Source organism: Lolium rigidum, chromosome 7 (assembly GCF_022539505.1).
Source record: "Lolium rigidum isolate FL_2022 chromosome 7, APGP_CSIRO_Lrig_0.1, whole genome shotgun sequence".
Taxonomy (NCBI): domain Eukaryota; kingdom Viridiplantae; phylum Streptophyta; class Magnoliopsida; order Poales; family Poaceae; genus Lolium; species Lolium rigidum.
In genome coordinates this window covers 91,932,348-91,954,466 of record NC_061514.1, presented here as the reverse complement: position 1 = coordinate 91,954,466, position 22,119 = coordinate 91,932,348, and the positions used below count along the sequence as shown (strand labels likewise).

The window sequence follows — 22,119 nt, the reverse complement described above, 5'->3', positions numbered from 1 at the left end:
TGCAGTTGCACGTTTTTAATAATCTGATGGGGTCTTTTTTTTCCTTTCTTTTTCTCTTATTTTTTTTAGCTATGTGCATCCTTGGATTCTTTAGCCATCTTGTTGGTGCACAAGTTAGTTGTAATTGATATTTTCGTGATATTAATATATTTTATTTATTAAAAATAGGTCAAAATGAAAAGAAAAAAAAAGAGCAATCTGTTAGCATCAAATTCCTCCCTAGCTTTTGGACCTTAAATTAGTCACCAGTGAGAATAAACCCTGGACGAGGAAAGGTAGTTTACAAGATCTGCATGCGATTTGGATGGTGCAATGGACAGAAAGGTCTGTTGCATACAAATGGGGTGGCGGTGGAGCATACGGTGGGGCTACACCCAAGGCTCTAATTAACAAACTCTACACAAATGGGTAAACATAGAAAAAGTCATGAGTTGATAGGTGGATTAGAAGAAAAGTCCCCATCACCCTATTTTTGAACCATATCGATCCCAACTCACCCACTCATGAGTTTTTCTTTTTCGCTTCATATATGTTAGAGACCAATAATTGGATCCACAAAGCCTCTTCAATTAGTCTTCTTTGCGGATGCATCGACGATATTTGCCTGTTTAGTTATGTGCCGTGTAGTCACGTCCCAACTAAACTGCATTGGATTAAAACTCTTGCTGCTAATCATGGACTGTTTCCAACTCGTCGTTCTTCTAGATACAACCAAGAAATCTTGCAATCGACTTTTGTTGCAAAACAGGGACCGGAGAAAAGCAATAGAGTGTTTCTTTTCACTAGAAGATCTATAAGAGGGCTAGCTAAATATATTTGGCAAGTGGTCAAATGGTGTGAATTTAGGTTTAAACAATTTATTAGGGTGAAATCGTTTGCCGTTATTTGGTAGCTATGACTATATAGAAATGATAAGGTTTTAAATAATAATAAAAATCTTCTCTCATGCAAGGTATTTACCGTGGCACCGCTACTCTCTATTCGTGGTTGTCTCTAAAGCTTATGGTGCATCGTGACCTATTTACGGGGATCTCTACATGGTTAGGGAACATGGTGGCGAATATTTTTATCTAACACGGATAGCAACGCGTAATCTTTGAATTGGCCCTCCATCACCTTAGATGCATCCACAACTTCTTTGATGCTTACATGTTTTGCGCCTTTTATTTCTTTAAGTACTCCCTCCATTCATAAGAGGATATCGAAGATTTATCTAAATTTGAATATAACTTATACTAAAAATATGTGTCTAGATACATCAAAATTTAGACAAACCTACGTCATCCTTTTATAAACAGAGGAAATAATAAAGTGCCCTTTCCAAATTCCCATGATTTGTAGTAGTACCTATCTAGGACTAAACAAGCCACTTAGAAGAGCATCTTAGCTTAATTCTCCACCGTCCAGATCTACACAGCAGTCCGAAGCAGGCGCGACAAACTTGAGTGGCAAGTCAATGTTTCTACTACTCACAGTTATTTCTTTCTGAAACGAAGTCTTCTTCACTGACCAAAAGAAAACGCATTAAGAGGAAAACTAAAATATCGAAAAGTTGAAAGGTTCAAAACAGAACTAACCTAGAGATGCGAGGTGAAAGTGAGATGCCAACGACTTTGATCGCTGATAACAACGTACATGGCTGAACCCCATTTGTACTTAATTAACTACTGGACCAGATCGGTACGGTACTCGTGCTGGAGAGCACGTCGGAATTATTCTGCCTCGCTCGATGAATTGAAAATGGAGCAGCTAGCTTATTAAAATCAGAGACGGGAGCGTCTGAGAACACGTTCTCGAGCTGGCCAGCGTGATTCTCTCTGTTTTGTGGATCATCAAAAGAAAAAGAAAAACGCAAGATGATGGGTAGAGCTTCTAAGCGAGCACAGTGTCCGTTCTGATGGGAATTTGATTGGAACCATCGATTCGCCCTGCGTTCGAGCAGGCGTGCGAATGGGGTAAAGCCGAGGCAGTACACGTGCAAAGCTGCCACACCGACGCGTCCCACAGATTTCACTCGCGAGTCGCGTCAGAACCTCGATTGAGGCGTTGGTCACTTTTGGACGGCTGGAAAGGATCCAGTAACTTCGAGCCGGCCGGGCACGGAATCTGGGATTCGTCCAACGCGCCAACGCACGCATGCCGCTGTGCCTGCAGCAGTTCAGCTATCGCCCTATGCGTGGCAACCGTCTCTCCGACAAGGCCATTGGCAGAAGTTTTGTCATTCGGACACCGTTATTTCGCTTAGTCGCGTTCTCGGTTTTTTTTTTTTTTTAATACGTTTTTAATCCATCCGGAGTGTCCAGGCCATCCCTGGCTTCCCGGGGTGCGTTTAAGGACTCCGGACGAGAGAAAAGAGGGGACGGGCCCGCTCTGTCGACGAGAGAACACATGAACCCCACCACTTTCTCTCGTAAATCCCTCTTCCCCTCTCGTTGCTCTGTCGCTGCCGGCATCACCCCTTGCCATTCCGCCGGCCGGTTGCTTGAACTCCGCCGTCGCTCCACCCAACAGCCTATATTCCGCTGTCCGTCGTGATGTCTGCATATATTCCGTCGTCGGGCAACTCCCTCGCGTCGCGCCTCGTCGACACGCCTGACAAGTGTTCTTCCATTTTCCTGGCCGGACATGGACTCCGACGACGAAGACACTGCTCAGATCCTCGCTTTCAATGAAGCTCGAGGATTTTCGGGGATGCTTGGAAGCATTGACTGTATGCATTGGAAATGAAAGAATTGTCTGTTTGCCTGGTAGGAAATGTATAAGGGTCACAAAAAAGGCTGCACAGTGATACTTGAGGCAGTGGCTACCTATCATCTCTGGATTTGGCACTCCTTCTTTGGTATGCCGGGATCCAAGAACGACATCAACATCTTGCAGTGATCGTCGATCTTCTCCAAGCTTGTTGAGGGTATGCTCCCCTGGTTGACTTTGTGATCAATGACCGGCACTACAACAAGGGATACTATCTTGCAGATGGTATCTATCAGAAGTGGGCAACATTTGTGAAGACTAACTCAAGCCCCGTCCTCCCGAAGCAGGTTGAGTTTGTCAAGGAACAAGAAGGTTGCCGAAAGGACATCGAGCGCGCATTTGGAGTCCTCCAGCAGAGATTTGTTGTAGTCCGGTTCCCCGCTTTGACTTGGTCTAAAGATCAGATGTGGGAAGTGATGAACCGTTGTGTGTGCTTACACAACATGATTATCGAGAATGAGCGGAACTATTCGGTTCCTCTGGGCGAACTAGCTGCACCATATGACAGAGAGGGTCCTCTTGCACAGCCTAATCACGAGGTGCCAGCATCGTGGGCTGCTTTCATCGCTATGCGTCAGGAGATTCGAGACTCCACAATGCATCAACAGCTGCAGGATGATCTGGTGGAGCACATATGGAGGCTTCGAGGCAACACCAACTAGTTTTCATTTGATTTGTTTGAAAACTTGTCAAATTATTTGCTTGTTTTATTGAACTGTAACTATTTGTAAAAATAAGCCAAATATTGGCAAAATTTGTCAAATTCGCTGAACTGTGAATTTTTTTTGTGAAACTAAGACAAAAACACCGATCTCTGGGCGTCTACCTGGGAGACGGCTGGAACTTCGGTGCTCTACACGCTAAAGTTTCATCCAATCTGGCGCTATTTAGCGCCGGATTTGGCCATGTGGAGCGCCAACGGCTGGAGGTGCTCTAATTCTCGATCGCATAAGAGTTCTTAGTTAGAAAGGGCTTGCGCGTATGTTGAGAAACGGCTGGAGGTAGTATCTTGAGAAATGTGATATTACAGTAACTAGCTATGTCACCAAAATATATTGGGGTGTGTGATGTTACTATCTATGTTACTCCCACTATGAGTAGTCTTAAGGAAGATCATTGAAACTCGGTTGTAACTTATAATAAGCACGAATAACGAAGTAAATCTATCTGGCCAAGTTATTTTCTAGCTAGAGCCTCACTTGTAAATAAAAAAAAAGTTACTGTTGCTACTCAATTTTTAACTTACAAATGCACGATTCGTAACACAATTTTTTTTTAAATATAGGGCTTCACTAAAAGCTGAACTAATTCACGTTAAGACGATATCAACGACGCTTGCTCCGTCCACAAATAAATATTAAGACATGTCTTAAGTCAAAACTTTATTAACTTTCACCAATTTTCTAGAAAAAGTAGCAATATTCATGACACGTTTGATTCATCTTGATATTTAGTTTAATAATATAGTTATTTGATGTCATATATTTTGCTAGTTTTATGTAAAACTTTGGTCTAAATTCAAAATGTTTGACTTTCAAAAGAGAAAAACATATGCTTATTCGCGGACGGAGGGAGTATACACCTCACCGAATGTGCGTGCTATATATACTTTCATACTGTATGCAACCGTTTAATTTCACCCTCCTACTAACATTTAGGAATTCATCTAGCTAAGCGGGACTAGTGGATCAATATCATTATGAAGCAGTTTTTTAGCAAGTTTAATTATCTAGAACAATAGCACATAAACAGTAGCAATTTTTACATATATATCAGATTATGACATGTAGCAGATTTGCATGTGAAGCAAGTACTAGTGCAAGAAAAGAGATGAAAATCATATACACCGTGACAAACGAAGGTAGTCACCGCAACTTCGTTGTCGATGCTGGCCATGGTGTTGTCAAGGTTGCCGACAGAGGCGTGCAGTCGGGCCGAGACGCTCTTCACTCATCTCCCACTGCAGGATCTCGGCGGATAAGGCCGGCTCCCTCGAACGGCCATGCACATAGTCGTCGAGATTGAGAAGACTAGAGAGCGGTGTAGCATAAGAAACTCACGGCGAGAGAGGGACAAGATCGAGTGGATCTGGTTTAGTTAGATTAGTTCTCCCATGGCGTTGGAAGATAAGGACATACGTCGAACATCACACACTCACGTTGACACGTATCCAACTTAATTGGTGTACCAAGCAAAAGTAAGTAAACCAACTTTATAAAATATAAGTATACCTACATACTAAAACACATATAGATTCGTCACTATTGCTGCAAAGTTGAGTCACTTTGTTTGGGAACGCTAGCGAGAGTTTTTTTTTTTTTTGAAATGGGGAACGCCAGCGAGAGTGCATTGGAGCAGTGTAACTCTACTTGGTGTAAATCAGAGACAGGAGGAAGAAGATGGAGCAAACACATGGAGCTCCCTGCTGCCCGTTTCGTCCCTGCCCGCTCCCGCGAGCGGCAGGGCGAAACCGTAGGCGCCGCCTCCCCCTCCCACCCTCCTCCTCCTCCCTCCCTCGCCGCCGCCAGCAGGCGTCGTCGGGCAAAGCCCCGGGGCGCCGGCGGCGGTGAGGCCTCTTCTTCCCCCTCGCGCGGCGGTGGCGGCGCGGGCCGAGGCAGCCGCCGGGGCGCCGTGCTGGTCGGGGGCGCGGTGGCGCGGCGGCTCGTCCGCGGCGTGGAGGCTCCAGGTGCTGGGCGTGCTCGCGGCGGCGCTTCGTTGCGGTCGACGGCGGGCGACGCGCGCAGGGTCCAGATCGGACTTCGGGGGGCCGATTCCGACCCGACGCGGGGGCGTGCGCGGCCATGGCGGCGATTCTGACGAGGCCGGGCAGGGTGGCCATCTGGCTGCCGTGTGCAGGGCCGGGGCAGGGGCCCCGGGCCCTAGTGCTTGCCCGCCTCCGTCCCAGATCCCTGACGCTGGCAGCCAAGGGGGCTACTTGCCGTCGATCTGGAAGGGGATCCCCTTCTCCGGCATCTCCGGTCTCCGGAGACCTCTCGGCGGTGAAGACCGGTGCTTTTCAGTTCGTAGGGTCGCCTTGCGTGGTTCCCAGGGTGGCGGCTCTGGTCGGTGGGTGGTGGCGTCGACCGGAAGGCGGGTGGCGCTCGCTGGTGTTGGCTGGTCTTCTTGGTCGTGTGGACGGCGAGGAGCTGTCGGAAGTCTTGTCGCGGCGTAGTGGTGCCCTGGCGCTTTCTATGTCTGTTCTGTTGATGTCTCCATGGCTCTTCTTCTCCGCGCCAGATCCAGCTCAGATGGTCCTCGGACTGACTGATCCGCATCCGTGCGAGGCGTTCAGGTGGTTTTCCGGGGGAAACCCTTGACTGGCTTCATCAGCCACATCCGCAACGACGACTTCGGTTGCCGTTCTCCTTCTTGAAGGGCGGATGAGGTTACCTTACCTCTCCCTTCCCCTCCACCCCGGGTGAAAACCTAGGCTTTGGCCGAGCGACGACGGCGCTCCGCGTCGTTCTCCTCCTTGGAGGCGCCGCTTTGGGATGAGGGGACGGAGGAGTTGACAGTTTGGAGTCTTTAACGATGGTGCGGTGTGGGCATGGTGTTGGCAAGGTCGGAGGCGCTTCCCAGCAAGTTCAAAGCTTTTTGGGTGCTAAACCACTTCTCTGTCCTGTTTTGCTGGTGGGTCGACACCCTCGAGCCTGGGTGAGGAGGGAAGGGTCCCTCCTCCGGCAGCAGCACGGCGAGGTGGTCTCTGAGCCGGTTCTTCATCCTTTTGGCGCTGGTGCTTCTCCTCTTCGCTTGGCCCTTGTCCCTTCCGTCAGTGGCAGTTCTTCGTGGCTTGTGCAAGATGGTGTTTCGATGGCGCGGCTTGACGGAATTCGGTTCCGAGTGCCAATGTGCAGTCTCCTCCACAGCAGAGGTTGGGCAGTCTAGGGACGCAGGTTAATTCCTGCCAATGTCCAAACCTGCACTGGATGTGCAGGGGCGCTCCAGGACTTGCTGCTGTTGCTTCGGCCCTGCTTGCGGCTCCCGGTGCTTTTAGTTCTTATAGGGCTTTGCTTTTCTTTTAAACTTGTTCAAGTGCGTGTAAGCAACACCGTTGTATCCTAGCCGGTTGAGGGCTTTATTAATTTAAAGTCGGGCTCTTTAGGCCTTTTATCTAAAAAAAAGGAGGAAGAAGATGGAGTTATGGAGTAGCTAGCTTTAAGGCAGGACGACCTTCCCTTTTCCCTGGTTTTTATTCTCTCCGCCTGCTAGTAGCATGGTCTGATAAACCTAATCATTCCAAACACCGGTATTTCCGTTACAAAAGCTAATTTAAAAAATGAGCCGTCCCCGTTTCGGATAAATGATTTCTTTTCCGGAGCCGGTGGGCGCCACGCGAGCCCAAAGCTGGCTACCAACCCCATTAATAATTTGATAATCCATATTTCCATGCAATTGTGGTGCGGCCCCCTACCGAAAGCAAGGCACCAACAACTCCAAAAGGGACCGATCGTATCGATCTCATCTGCAGCAGATAAGAAGGAGGGCAGAGCGCCGGTGCAACCATGTCGCGCCATTAGCGGCACTCATTAACTAGTGGTTCGGCAGTTTTGCAGGTCCGTGCAGCTTGCTTCTGCACTTGCCGATCAAACCCCCGACGCCGTGCTGTGTAACTGACTGGCGTAGTGAACGCACGTCCACCGCCACCGGCCGGCCGGACACGATGCTCCATTGATCGCCGCAACCGGGGTATGAAAACCAGAGCAGTTGTAAATGGCGGCGAGTGATCCAACCAAATGATTTCCCCAGGGGGATGAGGCGAGACGGCGACTTGGGAACCGGCTGAAGTTTCAGGATGGGAGGAGCACGTGCGCGAGCATCGTCGATGTGTGCCCACTTGGCACCCGGCCGGCAGCGCGCGGCAGGTGTACGTAGGGATCTGCGCACGTACGTTCTAGCCGAGTGCGCAAAGCTCGATCATGGCGAGTACTTTCTTCGTCCCGGCACTTTACTCCGAGCGGCACCAAGCGGTGGCCTGGCCGCATGATTGTGTTCGGGGGCGGAGATCACGGCGGGTCGGCGGCATGCCTGATGAAGAAATGGGATCGAGCGGAGAGGAGATCTACGGTGTGACGATGGTGACCATCGGCTTCAGAAGACTTGAATGGAGCGATGGAAGAACCAACTTGGGCAACAGTCGGGCAGACAAGTGGGACAGGGTACACCGTTCAAGCGCAGAAATTGCAGGGGTGCGATCGCAGCCAGCCCGCAGGACCCGGGAGGCCTACGTAAATTATGTGCGCCGACCCGCCGGAGCTGGGCCCGTGCCGTGCGTCAGGCGGCGAGAATGTGGCGACCACCTGATTGGGTTCAATTCGAGGGAAGAATCTGCCGGGGCGTGCTGGATTGGTGTTCATCCGTGGGTGTCTTGTGCGCATTGGGATTTGGAGCCAGCAACTGTGCCCACGTCCATGAATTCGAATAAATCATTGTTTAACTTCGGGGTTTGAATGATGGGGTATATTTTACTATGGGACGACCCTACTTCTTTAGCTTTTGTACTTAGTAGAAAACTGTGCATGAACAGATGAACTGTAGCTGAATGTTGTTTTTCTGAAGGAACCTGTTGATAGATTTGGATTCGCCAGTAGCCCTAAAACCCTAGAACGTGAAGCTACAGATCGTGCCATCCCACAACCGAGCATCAAGCTCAACGGTGTATGTATAATAGGTCCTGGCGGCCTACAAAACGCGACGACTAGAACAAACCGAATCAAAAAACGAAAGAAACGGCTAACTACACTGAACCTCACGAAACTGACCAAGTGTCGAAAAGTGACACTTGTCTAAATATTCAGAGACAGATGCTCAGACTGCACGGCAGTGAGCAGATGCTCTAGCCTTTGCTACGATAGTCACGGAAAAACATCTTACGGAGTTTCAGATATCTCATGACGAATCAGACGCCCCGTAAAAGAAACTGAAGACGTTACTCAGAATACGATCAGGAGGAACAGAAAAGGCCATACAGCTTTGCAGCGAATAGTAGCTTTATCTTCTGTCCTTTTTCCAGGCATTAAAGGTTGTGTGAGGAGAGCAGATGAGCATGAAAAGGGCAAAGAGAACGCTGGATGCAACAGTTTCGACTTCCAGAAAATGGTTTCCACGTGCTAGACGCATGGAATATATAAGAACACATGGAGGGGAGCACTATCAACATTTCCCTTGTTGGTGTTAATCTGATGCTCGTGGGAATATTTGTGCTACCAGAGTATACACACATACAGTAGTGTAAAAAAAATTAATTCGGAAAACAAGAAGACACTTGCAGTCATGTAGAGGGCTTCCATTTGTATGCAAAAAAACTTTCTTCCCAACTCTGAATAACACTAACTGAATTTGTAATAATCGATTCCTTGTGCTAACTCTGTATACCAAATTTAGGCAAATCTAAGACATCTATTTCGACTTTTTGCATGGAGGGAGTATCAGTCTTCTTTTAAAGTAGAAAAAATAGGCTATGCACATAAACTACAGTGTAAGGATTCATCAGGATTCAGGCTGCACAGTATCGGCGAGCAGATGCTCCAGCATTTGCTACAGATAGTCACAGGAAAATATCTGCAGAATTTTACATATGTCATGATTAATCAAATACCACGGAAAAGAATGAAGTGGCAATTTTCAGCTGTGCATTAGCTCTTGTTGAATGTGCAGTTGTTTTTCTGAAAGGAACTTGTTGTTCATAGATTTGGATTCGCGTGGGAGAAGACTGCTCAGAAGTGTGCAGATGCTCCCACCTTTGCTATGCATATGTTAAAGACAGTCACAGAACAATATCTAACGAATTTTAGATATGTCATGATTAATCGAATGTCCCATAAAAGAATGAACTGAAGATGTACATCAGGAGAAACAGAAAAAATCCAGAGATAGGTTGTCCAGTAACCAGTAGATCTATTTCTTTGTTTAATTAGTCATGGAATTTTGTACGACAGCAAAAAGGTATGAAAAGGTATAGAGGAATTGGATGCAACAACTGATTTTCCAGAAAACGATTTCACATGCTATATGCATGAAACACATTCTACTTCAGGATGAAATTATTGAAATCTCCTTTATTGTTCATCTGATATTCATGAGACTACTGTACAAACAATAGTCACAAAAATAGTAAATCGGCAAAAGGGACACTTGTTGAGGGGCCTTCCATTTGTACAGAAATAAAGTTCCATCTCAATTCTGAGTAACACCAATTGAATTTGTAATAATCGATTTCTGTACCAATCCTTTTTTAAAGAGGAAATAATAGGCTATGCACAGAAACTACAGTATAAGGATTCATCAGGATTCAGGAGGTACAGCTAACTACAACACAGCACAACATGAACTTGCATAGGCAACAAAACTGGCCAGTGTTGCAGAAGGTTACCAGCGATTGCTGTAACAAAATGCCACTTTCTTTTTCACGTGTATGGTTTGAGAATGTACCAATCCTGCATACTGGTTAAACCGTTAGTTCTTCACTGCCCAGCGGCGGCCCCTTATCTCGTAGCCATCAGGTGTCTTGTCGCCACCTCCCCAACTGTCCGCAGAAGCAGCTGAGCTGGCCATTCTACGGTGTTTTTTACCCTTCAGGACCCCACTGTCACTTGAGCTCCCGCCTAGTAGCGGATCATCGATACCACGAACCGGTCTCTCTGGTGATGCGGCACTCACCCAGTTGTCATCCTGGCTTTTCTTATACTTGTCTTTCTTCTTCATCAGTTTATCGAACCGCTTCTCCACCGGCCGCACTGCTTGGTTAACAGTGAACTTAAAATCCTTGATCACCTAAAGGTTGGTGGAAGAGAAACAATGCAGAAGCATTAGAACTGTGACCCCTATTGTGTGCACGTGCTAACCGCATGTTTCGTAATTCATAACCAAGCGTGAGACAAGATAAAATTATACACATTGACAGCTTCATGGTAAGACATCTTAAAAGATGTCGAGAACTCACATATTCCCCGCTGCCGATCACAAAGTCTTTGACACTCTCCTTGATGTTTGTTGCACTTCTCTCATCCGGTTCAAACTGTGGAAGCTTCATTTTGCTGGGCCGGTTGCTTTCCTTGATTTCGTAAGGATCTATAGGGTCAGCTGATGCGTAATCTCCGAGGACTGAAATGTTTCCAGGTGTCTGGTTAACTAAGAGCTCATAGGGCTTAGCAGGGAACACATAGAGGTGAACAACTGACGCTATGCCCATCTGTGCTGGAGGAAGACATGATGCCATCAGATTTACACAGCAGGTAATCACAAAAAACATGACTAGTATAATTTTTTAAAGCGAAAGCCAAGGAAACTTTTAGAAACATAAACTTGGAAATATAAATACCTCTATGCAAATAATGAAATCTTGAATACTCGATTTTAACTCCAAGCTCTGGGCTATAGGACTTCTAAGCAAGCCCAAAGAAAACATTATTGCAATCACCACTCCTTGCCACCAAGTCAGGAATACTATTGACTTGAAAGAAAGGAACTTAGCCAGAGGTTTTATATGTGCCAATTCCTCCTTGGTGGCTGTGTACCATTCTACTAAACAATACAGGGCCCAAAACTGACTGAAATTCAGGACCGCAGCAAAGTAAGGGTATCTGCATAAAAAAGCGATGTGTATGAGTTATCACATAACTAGAGAAAGATATAAGAACAGTTTAAGCAATTAATTGATTTAGCAATATCAGCTTGGGCTTCCAGGGAAAGAGTCAAAAGCGAGATATGGATTAAGTCCCCGATGATTAGAGAGCAAAACTGGAGCATGCATGTTTCATTCATCGTCATGAAAATGGCATGAAAACCCTAAATTTTATATTGTCTACACAGTCAAGTCTTCTGCATAAACAACTCAAAGTATGGACAGTGCCTTATTTCCCTGTGAGAGCAACAAGCAGAAAAGAAAAAATTATCTTACCCACATCGCAAATTGAATTCTCCTTCACAATATACACCAAAAGCTTCTAGAAAAAGCGATAAGCTAGCTGTGAGCGTCTTTATAATTACCTGCATGAGAAAAATGCTTTAACTAATATATTCTCAACTTTCCAGAACTATCAAATTGCAATAAGGGTTAGTGGAATACATATTGGAAGATTCCAAATTTGATAATCTGGTAAAACCGCGTCCCCATTCGCCAAGGTTTCAATATAAAATTGACAGGAAAATGATGGTGTATGATTCCTTTCTCGGAAGCATGATCCAAAAGGGGTTGCCCAGAATCTGTGCCGCCTTCTCTCTTCAAAAAGGCTATCGTTTTTTCTTCCCCACCTACATTTAAACAGATAGAGTAAAGAAACAGAATACATCGACTAATAAACCATCCCTTCTAGTTCACACTTTTCAGATATACAAGGCGATAAAAAATTCATGCAGCATTCAATCCACAAGGATTCGTTATTTGAACAGATGTTCTATTCGTGTTCTGTTAAAAGAATGTTTTTAAATGTGAAGTACAATAATAGCCTAAGCATTAGCACTTCAAAGTAGAAAATGGTGTCAGCTCTACTAAATGCAAGCTGACAAGCAAAGCTAACTGCTGCAGGTAACAAAGTAGGGGTTATCACAATACCACTATATACAACTTACCTAAACATGCAGTAATATATCTTCCAAAGCAGTACATGGCGAATGCTTCATAACCATCGCGCATGATGCCACAGTAAACATTGGTATTTGGATCTATCAAAGAAATATACTGTACCAAAAGGAGAGCACGGTTACAAAACATATTGTTGAGATAATTTAGCACAAAAAGAAATTGATTAGGAATTTTACCGACTCAATTGCGTAGAAAGGGACCATCAAGATAACACCGAGAACAAATTTCTGTTCCTGGAGAGGTAGAACAAGTACAAAAGAGTAAAGAAATGCTTATCAAACAGAGCTAGGTTGAAAACTGATGCAGCTGACAGAAAAGCAGAAACCTCAGGGTTGTTGTAGGCCGATAGGTGGTCAAATATGAGGTACATGGAGAGGGAAAGGGCGAGCAGAACAAAGAACCCAGCAACAATGGTGGCCCATGCTGGCGCCTTGTATTGCGCCATCAAGGGCATGAGGAGCTCAAGATTGACCCTCATGGTGGCAGATAGTTATAGTTACAACCTATGTGATGTCACAAGCTCTCAATCTCAACCAACATCACCTTCCCGTGATCAGTGGGCATCCACAGATGCACAAGGCACTCGTTGCAACGACAAATATCGACGATACCCGACTGACAAATGAGCTTCCAGTACAGGTTATATCAAATTCCCAGATTCTTCACGCGATGGCTACTACCTGCAGCGCAAGAAGTGTGTTAGTTCCAACCTGTCACTGGTACCAACCAATCGATCGATTATCCACAACAACATAGTTTCCGGTAAAAGAGTTAGTTTCAGTAGTACACAGGCGCAGGCACTACAAACGAGACCGACTAACTAAGCCATCATACGCATAACTTAGGGCAATGAAGAAGGCGAAGTCGACACAGGGATTGCAATTTTCCAGCCAACCTTGCAAGCACTAAAGGTTCCCAACGACAAAAAGGTATGGTAAATTCGGTTCAGATCGCTCAGACTCCTCGAGTCCTCGTCCTAGTAGCACCGGTGGGAGGCGGAGAGGAACAATCTACGCGCGACTACGAGGCTAGGTCGGAGGAATTCGAGTTAGTCGGCTCCATGGAACATCTCGCTGCCTGCACGGATTTAAACGGAAACACACGGGGTCAGAAGAAGAAACCTGACCTACGAAGCACCTGGCAGCGCGTGGATCCCGATCGGGCGCGGCCGGATCGAGGCGATTCGGGCGTCGCGGCGGAGGGGCTGTCGGCGTGATTTCCCGCGAGAAGGAGCGCGCGGCGGAGGGGGCGAGCCGTGGCGTGACGGCGTCGGCGTGTCCTGTCCCGTGGGCCGGCGACTTCTGCAAGGCGCTGATGTGGCGGTCAGCAGAAGATCGCTGATATGTTTTTGTTTTTCTTTCTTTCGAGGGAAGCCAGCAGAAGCTGCGGGCTCACTGATGAACAGATAGTGGGCCGGTCACGGAAAAGAGCCCACACAATAAAAGGCCACGTATCCTCTTCATAAAAAAAAACAGCCATTCCCCCAACCATCTCCGCCCCCATGTCCGGCGAGCGCAGCCCCGCCGACAACTCCCCGTGGCGCGATTCCGATGCCAATACTTGTTGCTGACAAGATCCTTCACCTACAAGGGCGAGCCCCCCCTCCCAACTTCCGGTCTGACTGCGAGATCTGACGACTTCTCCATCTCTCTCCGTCCGTCCGCGTCGCCAATTTGATTCGGCGGGGACCAGTAGTCCAGTATGGGAGGGACTCCTCCTGTCGTCGATTCCACCCCCGGCGATGAGCTATCCGGGGCTGCTATGGGTATGTCTATCTCAATCTTCAGCTCACCCAACCTAATAACATAGAAAATACACTCGGGAGATTAGCTCTTCTTCTTCTTTGTACAAAGATGCGGAGAATTAGCTACAAGGTTTGCTGATTTTTAGGGAGATGCGTGTTATTTCCCCTCGTTATTGTTTTCTTATTTGCTTCGATTTTCCTTTCAAATCAAAATACATAAAAGATGCAGTTTTTATGTGCGTTCCCGTGTACGAGTGCAGTACGACTATGAGCTTCTCCGGGTTTCTATTCAGCTTTCCAATTGGTTTTCCGATTTCCTTTGAGATACGGAAACAATCCTGGTAGAGTCATCATATAGATATGTATATATATTGGGTCCTTCTCTTTGTTTGCCTTGTCATATAAAAATTTCATCGCAAGCACATAACCACAAGTATTTCAATTACTATGGCAGCGCCATCCGGGTGGTCGGACCTCCCAAATGATCTCCTTCTCAGCATACTGCAACGCCTCGAGCTACCCCAAGCCCTTGCATTTCAAGCTGTCTGCACGGCATGGTTCTCGGCGGCCAAGGCTGCCGGCATCCCACATTCTCGCACGCCATGGCTCGTGTCTTGGGCCAACTTCCTCGAGCAAAGGGAATTCAAGGTGGATTCTGGGATGAACTGGGCTCCAGGAGCAGCAACCTGCAAGTTCCGCCACCCCCTTGACGTCGACAAGGTTTACAACGTTAATTTTCCCAGGGGTTGCTTTGTTGCATGTTGTGGAGCCTCCCACGGGTGGCTGGTTCTGGTAAATGACCTTTCCAATCTTGTTCTGTTCAACACGTTCACCTCGTGCATGATCCCTCTCCCGCCGATCACTGATTTCGCGTGCGTGAGGGCTGTCTATGACAAAGGAAACTTGCAACATTATCTTTTTAGGAGAGACCGAGTATATCAGACAAATTATCTAGGAACATGGTTTTATCAGAAGGCTGTGTTGTCCTGCAGCCCGTCTAATGGTGGTGACTACATTGCGATGATCATCCATTGTGACAGTGATTGGCTTTCTTTCGTTAAGGCAGGAGAAAGCAAGTGGCAAACTGCTTCAATTCTAAATGCGAGCAAGGAAGACCGGTACATCGATTGTGCGTACCACAATGGGAGGTTCTACAGCGTGACATTGCACGGAACAGTGATTAAGTGGGATCTTGATGCACCGGATGGACCAACAAAGGAGGTGATTGTTAAATATTATAGCCACTATGCACATATTCTTACTAGACACCTGGTATCTACACCGTGGGGTGATCTCTGGCAAGTCCGCATGATCTATACAAGGGCAAAGAGTAGGTATCCAGATAATGTCAAGTTCAAGATTCGCAAGGTTGATACTGAAGGTTGCAGAAAAGTATCGATGGAGGAGTTGAGAGATCATGCGATTTTCATTGGACTCAACCACTCGGCATGTTTACCCACAGAGAATCTCCGTGGTGTACAACCTCAATTAATCTATTTCTCTGCTCCCTGGATGACACAGGCATTTGATTTGTTTGGCCGAATTTCCGACTGGGGAGGTGTAAGGGCTTATGACCCCAAAACAAGGACTTTCAAGCGTGTTTTTCCCTTTGGAGGTATGCGTGATTCGTTGAGCATCCTTTACCCTTCAGAGGTATGGATCACTCCGAATATGTGACAGATAGGACCAGGTGTTTGTAAAAAATTAAATATGTGGCCCTATTCAGTTTTGTGGATTCATGTAAAACATACAGTTTTGTGGATTGTTCAAAGATTTGTGAAGATCTGGGTCGCAAATTACAGTTCTTTGGGGTAGATGTTTATTTTTTAAAGCCAGTATGTTATATTTTTGTTGCCGCATGGAAACTATAACATGGTTTTATTCAACATGTTTTACATTTGCTTTATTTTGGTACGAGGACACACTGACAAGTGCCTAACTCATGGTTTTAGCATATATTACATCTTATATGGAAAATAAGGACCGAACATAATAACAAATTTCAGCTGGTCCAGTTTCAGCTGTAGCTGTTGTACACTTTGGCTGAAGTTATCCTGCCTGCATATTTCTGAAACTTGCCTAAGAGTAGACAAACGGAGGCTGAGAGCTCTTTGTTTTTAAAATTTAGAAAATCATATTTTATAGTGTCAAAAGAATCTTGATATAGCCAATGGTGTATCCTAGAAGGGTGCACAATCTTAACGTGAAATTCTTTATATATTGTAGGCTGCATGAAAATGAAAAAATCTGACAAGTTTTGTAGTTTTGAAATATGCACTATAAGTTCTACACGTTTATAATATCTAAATAGGAGCAACTCTTAGGTAATTATCTTCAGCTGTCCAGGCCGTTGGATCATCGCTTATATTCCCAGCCTCTTCGACTCCATCTAACATTGAGTGACCCTCATAACCAGTATCCTTGCTCAAAATGATGCCATGAATAGCAGCAGCATCCCAAGACAATTCAGTATTCTGCTGATGACAAACCTCCGCTAACATGCGTTCCTTGTCGATGTCGAGGAAGGCCGGTTCAATCTCGACGATGGCAAGCTCCTCGTGCAGCAGAGGTGGATCTCTCACCACCAGAATGGCTCGTTGCAGATGATTCTCCGGGCTGGGCTCGATGTCAACATGTCCCGGCAGGTAGCGAAAGGGCACCATCGGGAAGTTCGCCAATGGAGAGGATAGTGGTGGCGGCGATGTAGGCAAAGGGGGAGGCGGTGGTGGCGGTGAGGCAGGCGGTGGGGGAGGGGGCAATGTGTGAGAGGACGGTGGCGTAGGATTGTTAGGGGAACCGAAATCCTGTGGACAATTCGATGGCGCAGGCGTGTCAAAGTCAATGACAGAGAAAGCAGTCTGAGAACTGCCCTTTTTAACCCAAACTCGTTTACTTCGGCATGTACCAAAAGAATGCCCAAAAACTCCGCAACGCCTACAGCAAATTCTTGGACAACACTCGGCCTTATGGCTCAAACAGTTGCAGAAAGCACAAAGAGGGTTCACCTGACAATCTCTGGCCTTATGGCCCTTTCCATAACACCCAATACGGAAAGGACGGTCAAACGCCTACTCTGCCTGTGTGCTAACCTCCAGCCTGTAAAAAGCGCTTGAACCGTTTTTCCTCTTCCGCTCCTGAGAGGCGGCGGTGGAGGTGATCCCCAATCTTCCCAATCTCCGGCCAGGGCGTTGGGCCTGGTTTCCTCTCCCTCCGCTTGCCGCTCTGGCGGCGGCATGAGGGAGGGGGAACCTCGTTCCTCCGTTCTGGCCTAGTAGTTAGGGTTAGTTTTTGTCTCCTATGGTGCGTCGTTGGGGTGGTGGGAGCGGCGTCCGGGGAAATAAATCTGCCACAACTCCACTCCCACACCGGCGGCGACCTTCACGGCGGCGTCTCGGAGTTGTTGGCAACGTGTGCTTGTCGATCTTTCAGGTCGGCGGCTTGGTCTTCTCGTCGTTCTTCAGATCTGGCGAGATCTGTTTCTCAACGTGTCACTGGTGTTTGTCGTTGTCCACGATGGCGCTGGGGGCCAGGGCGAGGTGGTTCTTCTGGAGCGAAGATGTTGGTCCGGAGGTGGTGGTTATGTCGTTCTTTTCCGACTTCGTCGATGGGAGGCGGCGTATCTTGGTCCAAGACAGCACGGGGACGTCCCCCGGTCGACGTGCCACAGTGACATGTGCCTCGTTGCTTGCAGCAGGCCTGTTCATCGACTCACAAAGCCTCGATGGCGATGGTGCTTTTTTGGATCTTGCAAAGGTGGAGGCTCGGCGTCTCTTCTTGCGTTCGTCTCGGCGGCGTTGGAATTGGATGGCGGCCGCTGGCTACGGTGGTTGCAGCAAACCCTAGAGATCGTTTTGTATTTCTCGATCTTTTAGGTTTTTATCTGCAAATTTAGGATAATTATTTTATCCCGGTTTGTCTTTTAGTTTTCACATGTGTTGCTTCATGTAACTTGGTGTTCAATTAATGAAATATGTGGTTGCTCTCAAAAAAAAACACCCAATACGGAAATCGTTAAAAAAAGGCCGACCTTCGCGAAGGGAAGAGAACTCGCTCCGCATGCGACAAGTGGCGCGCTCTGGTGCCAGAAAATCATAGGGAAGTATTCTCCCTGCTCGCCACGTGTCGTAAGGGGAAACAAGGTGAGGATAAGGGAGGATAGAGAAGAGCTGGGCTGTGTCAGTTTTTCCCCTTTTTTCATAGATTCGTTTTTTCAAAATGAAATATCTTGAGAACCGTAAGTCCAAATGACGAACCGTTTCCACTTTCGAGATCCTCTCGTCGAGATCTTCAAAACTAGATCCCATGTTGATAGGTTTCGAGATACTTTTTTTTCGTACTTCCTATACTACTATGGTTGTACTCGTATTGTGTATCTAACTGTACTCGTGCATGAACTATGAACTGATATGTACTTCTGTTTTGAATGTATTTGGTGTATTTTTCCCTTTACTCCTGTGAGCAACTGTACCTGTACTCGTTCTTGTGCGCAACTGTACCTGTCTTATGTGAACGACTATACATGTACTCGCTCGTGTAAGCTACTGTACTTACTCGGGTGCGCGACTGTACCTATCTCGTGTGAGCAACTGTACCTGTACTCGTTTGTGTGCGCGACTGTACCTGTCTTATGTGGACGACTGTACCTGCCTCGTGTGTGCGACTGTACCTGCACTCGTTCGTGTGCGTGACTGTACTCGTGTGGTACACGTAACTGTACTCGTGTTGTGTACACGTAAATGTACATGCAACTGTACTCGTGCTTTGTACTGAACTGTGCTCGCATGTTCACTATGTTGTACTCGTCTTTCGTTGTACTTGTGTTGTGTATATAATGGTACTCATACTTGTATGCAACTGTACTCGATCGTTCACTAAGTTGTACTCGTCACACTCAAATCTGTATTTCGGTGTAACTTCTCATGTTGGTATCCTGCAAGCTTGCTAGCTAGTAGCTACAATGGAGGCCAAGCTAGCTAGTTCTGCGTTGATCTTTTTTTTTGCATGTTGGTGTTCCGCGCGCAGGAGTGTTTCTTGTATGAGTACGTACATGCGTCGGAGCCGTGCGCGAAGCGTACGCGCGGAGTCGCGAGGCGTACGTCCGGAGTCACGCGGGAGCTGTACACGCGCGGGAGCCGTACTTCCGCTTCCCGTACGTCCGCGGAAGTCGTGCGTTCCTTCGTTTGCTCAGAAGCCGACACGCGTCGGACGCAGGTTAATTACGCGGGAGGGAGTTCCCTTCGTAGAGGTTGGCGGGAATTCCTATATGCCGACCAGGTCGGTGCCTGCACCGCGCCGCACACCCCCGCGCGCGGTGTGGGCCGGCCCGGTTAGGCGATTTTGACTGTTTTTTCTTCTTTTTCTTTTCCTTTCCTTTTATATTTTCTGTTTTTTTTTCTTTTTTTCTTGTTTTCTGTTTTCTTTTTCAGTGTTTCTTTTTTGTTCTCTCGTTTTTTTCTGTTTAAAAATATTTTTCGAAAATTATCAAATTTGAAAAATGTTCAAGTATGATAAAATTTGAACAAATTTTGAAATTTGTACAAATTTTTAATCTTGAAAGAATTTTGAAATTTGAACAAATTTTAAAATTTGAACGATTTTAAAATTTGAACGAATTTCAAAATTTGAACAAAATTTTCATCTTGAACGAATTTCCAAATTTTGGAAGAATTTTGAAATTTGAACAAATTTAAAATTTCGAACGATTTTTTAAATTTGAACGAATTTCGAATTTTGAACAAAATTTTAATTCTGAACAATTTTTGAACCATGGACGATTTCCAAATTTTGAACGAATTTAAAATCAAACGCAAATAGAAAACAGAAATGAAGAAAAAACGTTACTGGGCCGGCCCACAGGCTGGGGAGGGTGTGCGGTGGGTGCACCGCACCGACCAGGTCGGTGTATATCACCCCCCCTCCAGGTAGTCCTACCCCACCCGATACATTTGATGGGTCGTTTGCAGAAACGCTTAATGTGGCCTAATTCCAAGCACCTGAAGCAACCCTTTGTTGGCCCAAAAAGCAAAGAATTTCTCAGCAGCCCAATAGGGTCAGACGATCCAAGAGTCACAGGACAGGCTGCAATACTATGCCCAGACGAAGGACACAAGGGGCAACGAGAAAGAAGTGAGCGGCATCTGTCGTCGGGAGGTAGACCCCAAAATTTAATGGTAAATACTATATTACGGAGTCCGATGGAAGCTCTTTCGTCGGACCTCTCCGGAGACGTCGGTTTAGATCCCGATCGTGCGGCTCCCCTTCCTCTTTTACTCGTAACCTTCTGTAAATAATGACTTTTTTTTGGAGATTAGATATGCGGCAGTTATGGGCAGTTATTGCCTCCGTTAATGACGCCAGGCCCACTTCAACGCTAACGAGCCAGGCCCAGTTCAACGATAACGCCGCCCCGGGCGCAGTTCAGTGCTGCTCCACATCCCGTCCTCGGCGCCCTGCTCCCCGTCGACCTCGCCCAGCTTCCCGTCCACCTCGCGCTGCTCCCCGTCAACCTCGCCCAGCTTCCCGTCGTCCTCGCCCTGCTCCCCATCCTGCTGCTCCGCATCTCGCCCTGCTCCCCATCCCGCTGCTCCCCATCCCGACGGCCTCGCGCGGGATTGGGATTGAAGCATCTCCGCCGGAACCATCTGCTCGCGGCCGACACACGGATTCAGGCGGTTCATCCCGGCCTAATCTCAGCTCCCGACGTTGCTTCCATCTCGCATTGTCACAGATTTGGTGTACAAGGTAACAGATACATCTACATCTCCATGTGTGGCTACTATATAAACAAAATCTAGCTTTTCTCCAACCATTACAAATTTTGGATTCACTTTTCAAACTGGAATTATATAATTAATTTGTGTTCATCCATTCTATATGCAATTTTGTAGCTCTTGCCTGGGTAATAGTAGCAATTTTTATGTTTCCATGTTCATCATTACGAATAGTAGCAATTTTTGTGTTCAACGATCACGCACTGATGCCGATGAAGTTGGTACATATTTTGTGCAATCGGCGGGAAACATTGTTACATTCTATATTTTCAAATATGTCTGCTCCTGCATTGATTACAATATGCTTCATACCATGGGAGTGATGCTTCTGAGTTGATTAAGTTGTTCAAGCCAAATGTGCTACTGCGTTCATTATAATATGCTATTTGCGTTGATTTTAATATGTTTCATTTCAACAAATATGATGCTTCTTGTTTCTTTCATAAAAAAATTGGTGCTTCTGATTTCTATCATGCTTCCATTCAGTTTGTTTCTACATACTTATATGTAATCTCACACTTCAACATGCTACTGATTCCTTTTTTGTAGCAATTTACTACACAATGACGAAGGATGACGATCCAAATTGTATGCTCAAGAGTCGTTTTTCAGCCGCTCGGTTGAGAGACATAGTGCTTGGGCTTAAGGAACCTCGGAGAAAACTCATTACTGATCGTGGGTGGGGTGTACTTCTGGATATTTCCGCATTCTCAGCTCCCAAGGGATTGCTTGAATGGATAATATTAAGGATTGATGCCGAGCTAGGTGAATTCAGAAATAGTAAGAACAAAACAAGCATAGTGTTCAACAAAGAAATGGTAGTTAAAGCATTGGGGCTTGCTTCTGGAGCTAGGCCGGTGGTGCTCACCGGTGATCATGAAGAATCGCCATATCGTGAATTCTACAAAATTGAATATAGCACAGCTGGAAGGAGGGCGCCAATTCATCATGCTGAAAAGTTGATTGAAGATGATGAGTTGGATCAAGAAGTATGGTTTAGGACATTCTTCATGGTGGTGATCAGTACATATTTCTTTCCTGGAAGCAGCATTATGATGCCTCTGGAATATCTTGGGAGCCTCGGTGAGTCCACACTCGTTCGTGAATATGCTTGGGCGGAGAAGATATTCTCACATACAATGTCAGAAATCAAGACTTTCCAAGACAAAAGGAGAAAGGCACTGAAGGATGGAAACATGAAACCACTATGGGTTGGTGGTTGCTTACCATGGATCGCGGTATATTTTCTCCTATGTCAACATTCTTTCTTAATA

General features: G+C 46.4%; 2 protein-coding genes across 2 annotated transcripts; one reads left to right on the top strand and one right to left on the bottom strand.

Annotated features, from left to right (window-relative positions):
- Positions 1–9,885: 9,885 nt before the first annotated feature.
- LOC124677396 (protein LAZ1-like) lies at positions 9,886–13,565 on the bottom strand. The gene is made up of 9 exons (XM_047213386.1): positions 13,458–13,565; positions 12,657–13,011; positions 12,508–12,564; positions 12,319–12,427; positions 11,816–12,000; positions 11,648–11,736; positions 11,069–11,330; positions 10,691–10,939; positions 9,886–10,521 (listed from the first exon to the last, which is right to left on the bottom strand). Exons 2-9 carry the CDS (start codon positions 12,807–12,809, stop codon positions 10,204–10,206), a joined length of 1,422 nt encoding a protein of 473 aa, XP_047069342.1. The 5' UTR covers positions 12,810–13,011; positions 13,458–13,565; the 3' UTR covers positions 9,886–10,203.
- Positions 13,566–13,993: 428 nt separating this feature from the next.
- Positions 13,994–15,961, top strand: LOC124677117 (probable F-box protein At4g22165). The gene is made up of 2 exons (XM_047213114.1): positions 13,994–14,096; positions 14,530–15,961. The coding sequence occupies exons 1-2, from the start codon at positions 14,033–14,035 to the stop codon at positions 15,750–15,752; spliced, it is 1,287 nt and encodes a 428-aa protein (XP_047069070.1). The 5' UTR covers positions 13,994–14,032; the 3' UTR covers positions 15,753–15,961.
- The last annotated feature ends 6,158 nt before the right edge of the window (positions 15,962–22,119 follow it).

What these genes read in the sequence shown, in the direction of transcription:
- LOC124677396 (XM_047213386.1), bottom strand. Translation starts at nt 12,809, where the DNA reads ATGAGGGTCAATCTTGAGCTCCTCATGCCCTTGATGGCGCAATACAAG. An exon ending in ATATATTACTGCATGTTTAG is followed by an intron (nt 12,001 to 12,318) that starts GTAAGTTGTATA and finishes GTTTAAATGTAG; the next exon opens with GTGGGGAAGAAAAAACGATA. An exon ending in AATTTGGAATCTTCCAATAT is followed by an intron (nt 11,737 to 11,815) that starts GTATTCCACTAA and finishes TTTCTCATGCAG; the next exon opens with GTAATTATAAAGACGCTCAC.
- LOC124677117 (XM_047213114.1), top strand. Translation starts at nt 14,033, where the DNA reads ATGGGAGGGACTCCTCCTGTCGTCGATTCCACCCCCGGCGATGAGCTA. An exon ending in GCTATCCGGGGCTGCTATGG is followed by an intron (nt 14,097 to 14,529) that starts GTATGTCTATCT and finishes TTACTATGGCAG; the next exon opens with CGCCATCCGGGTGGTCGGAC.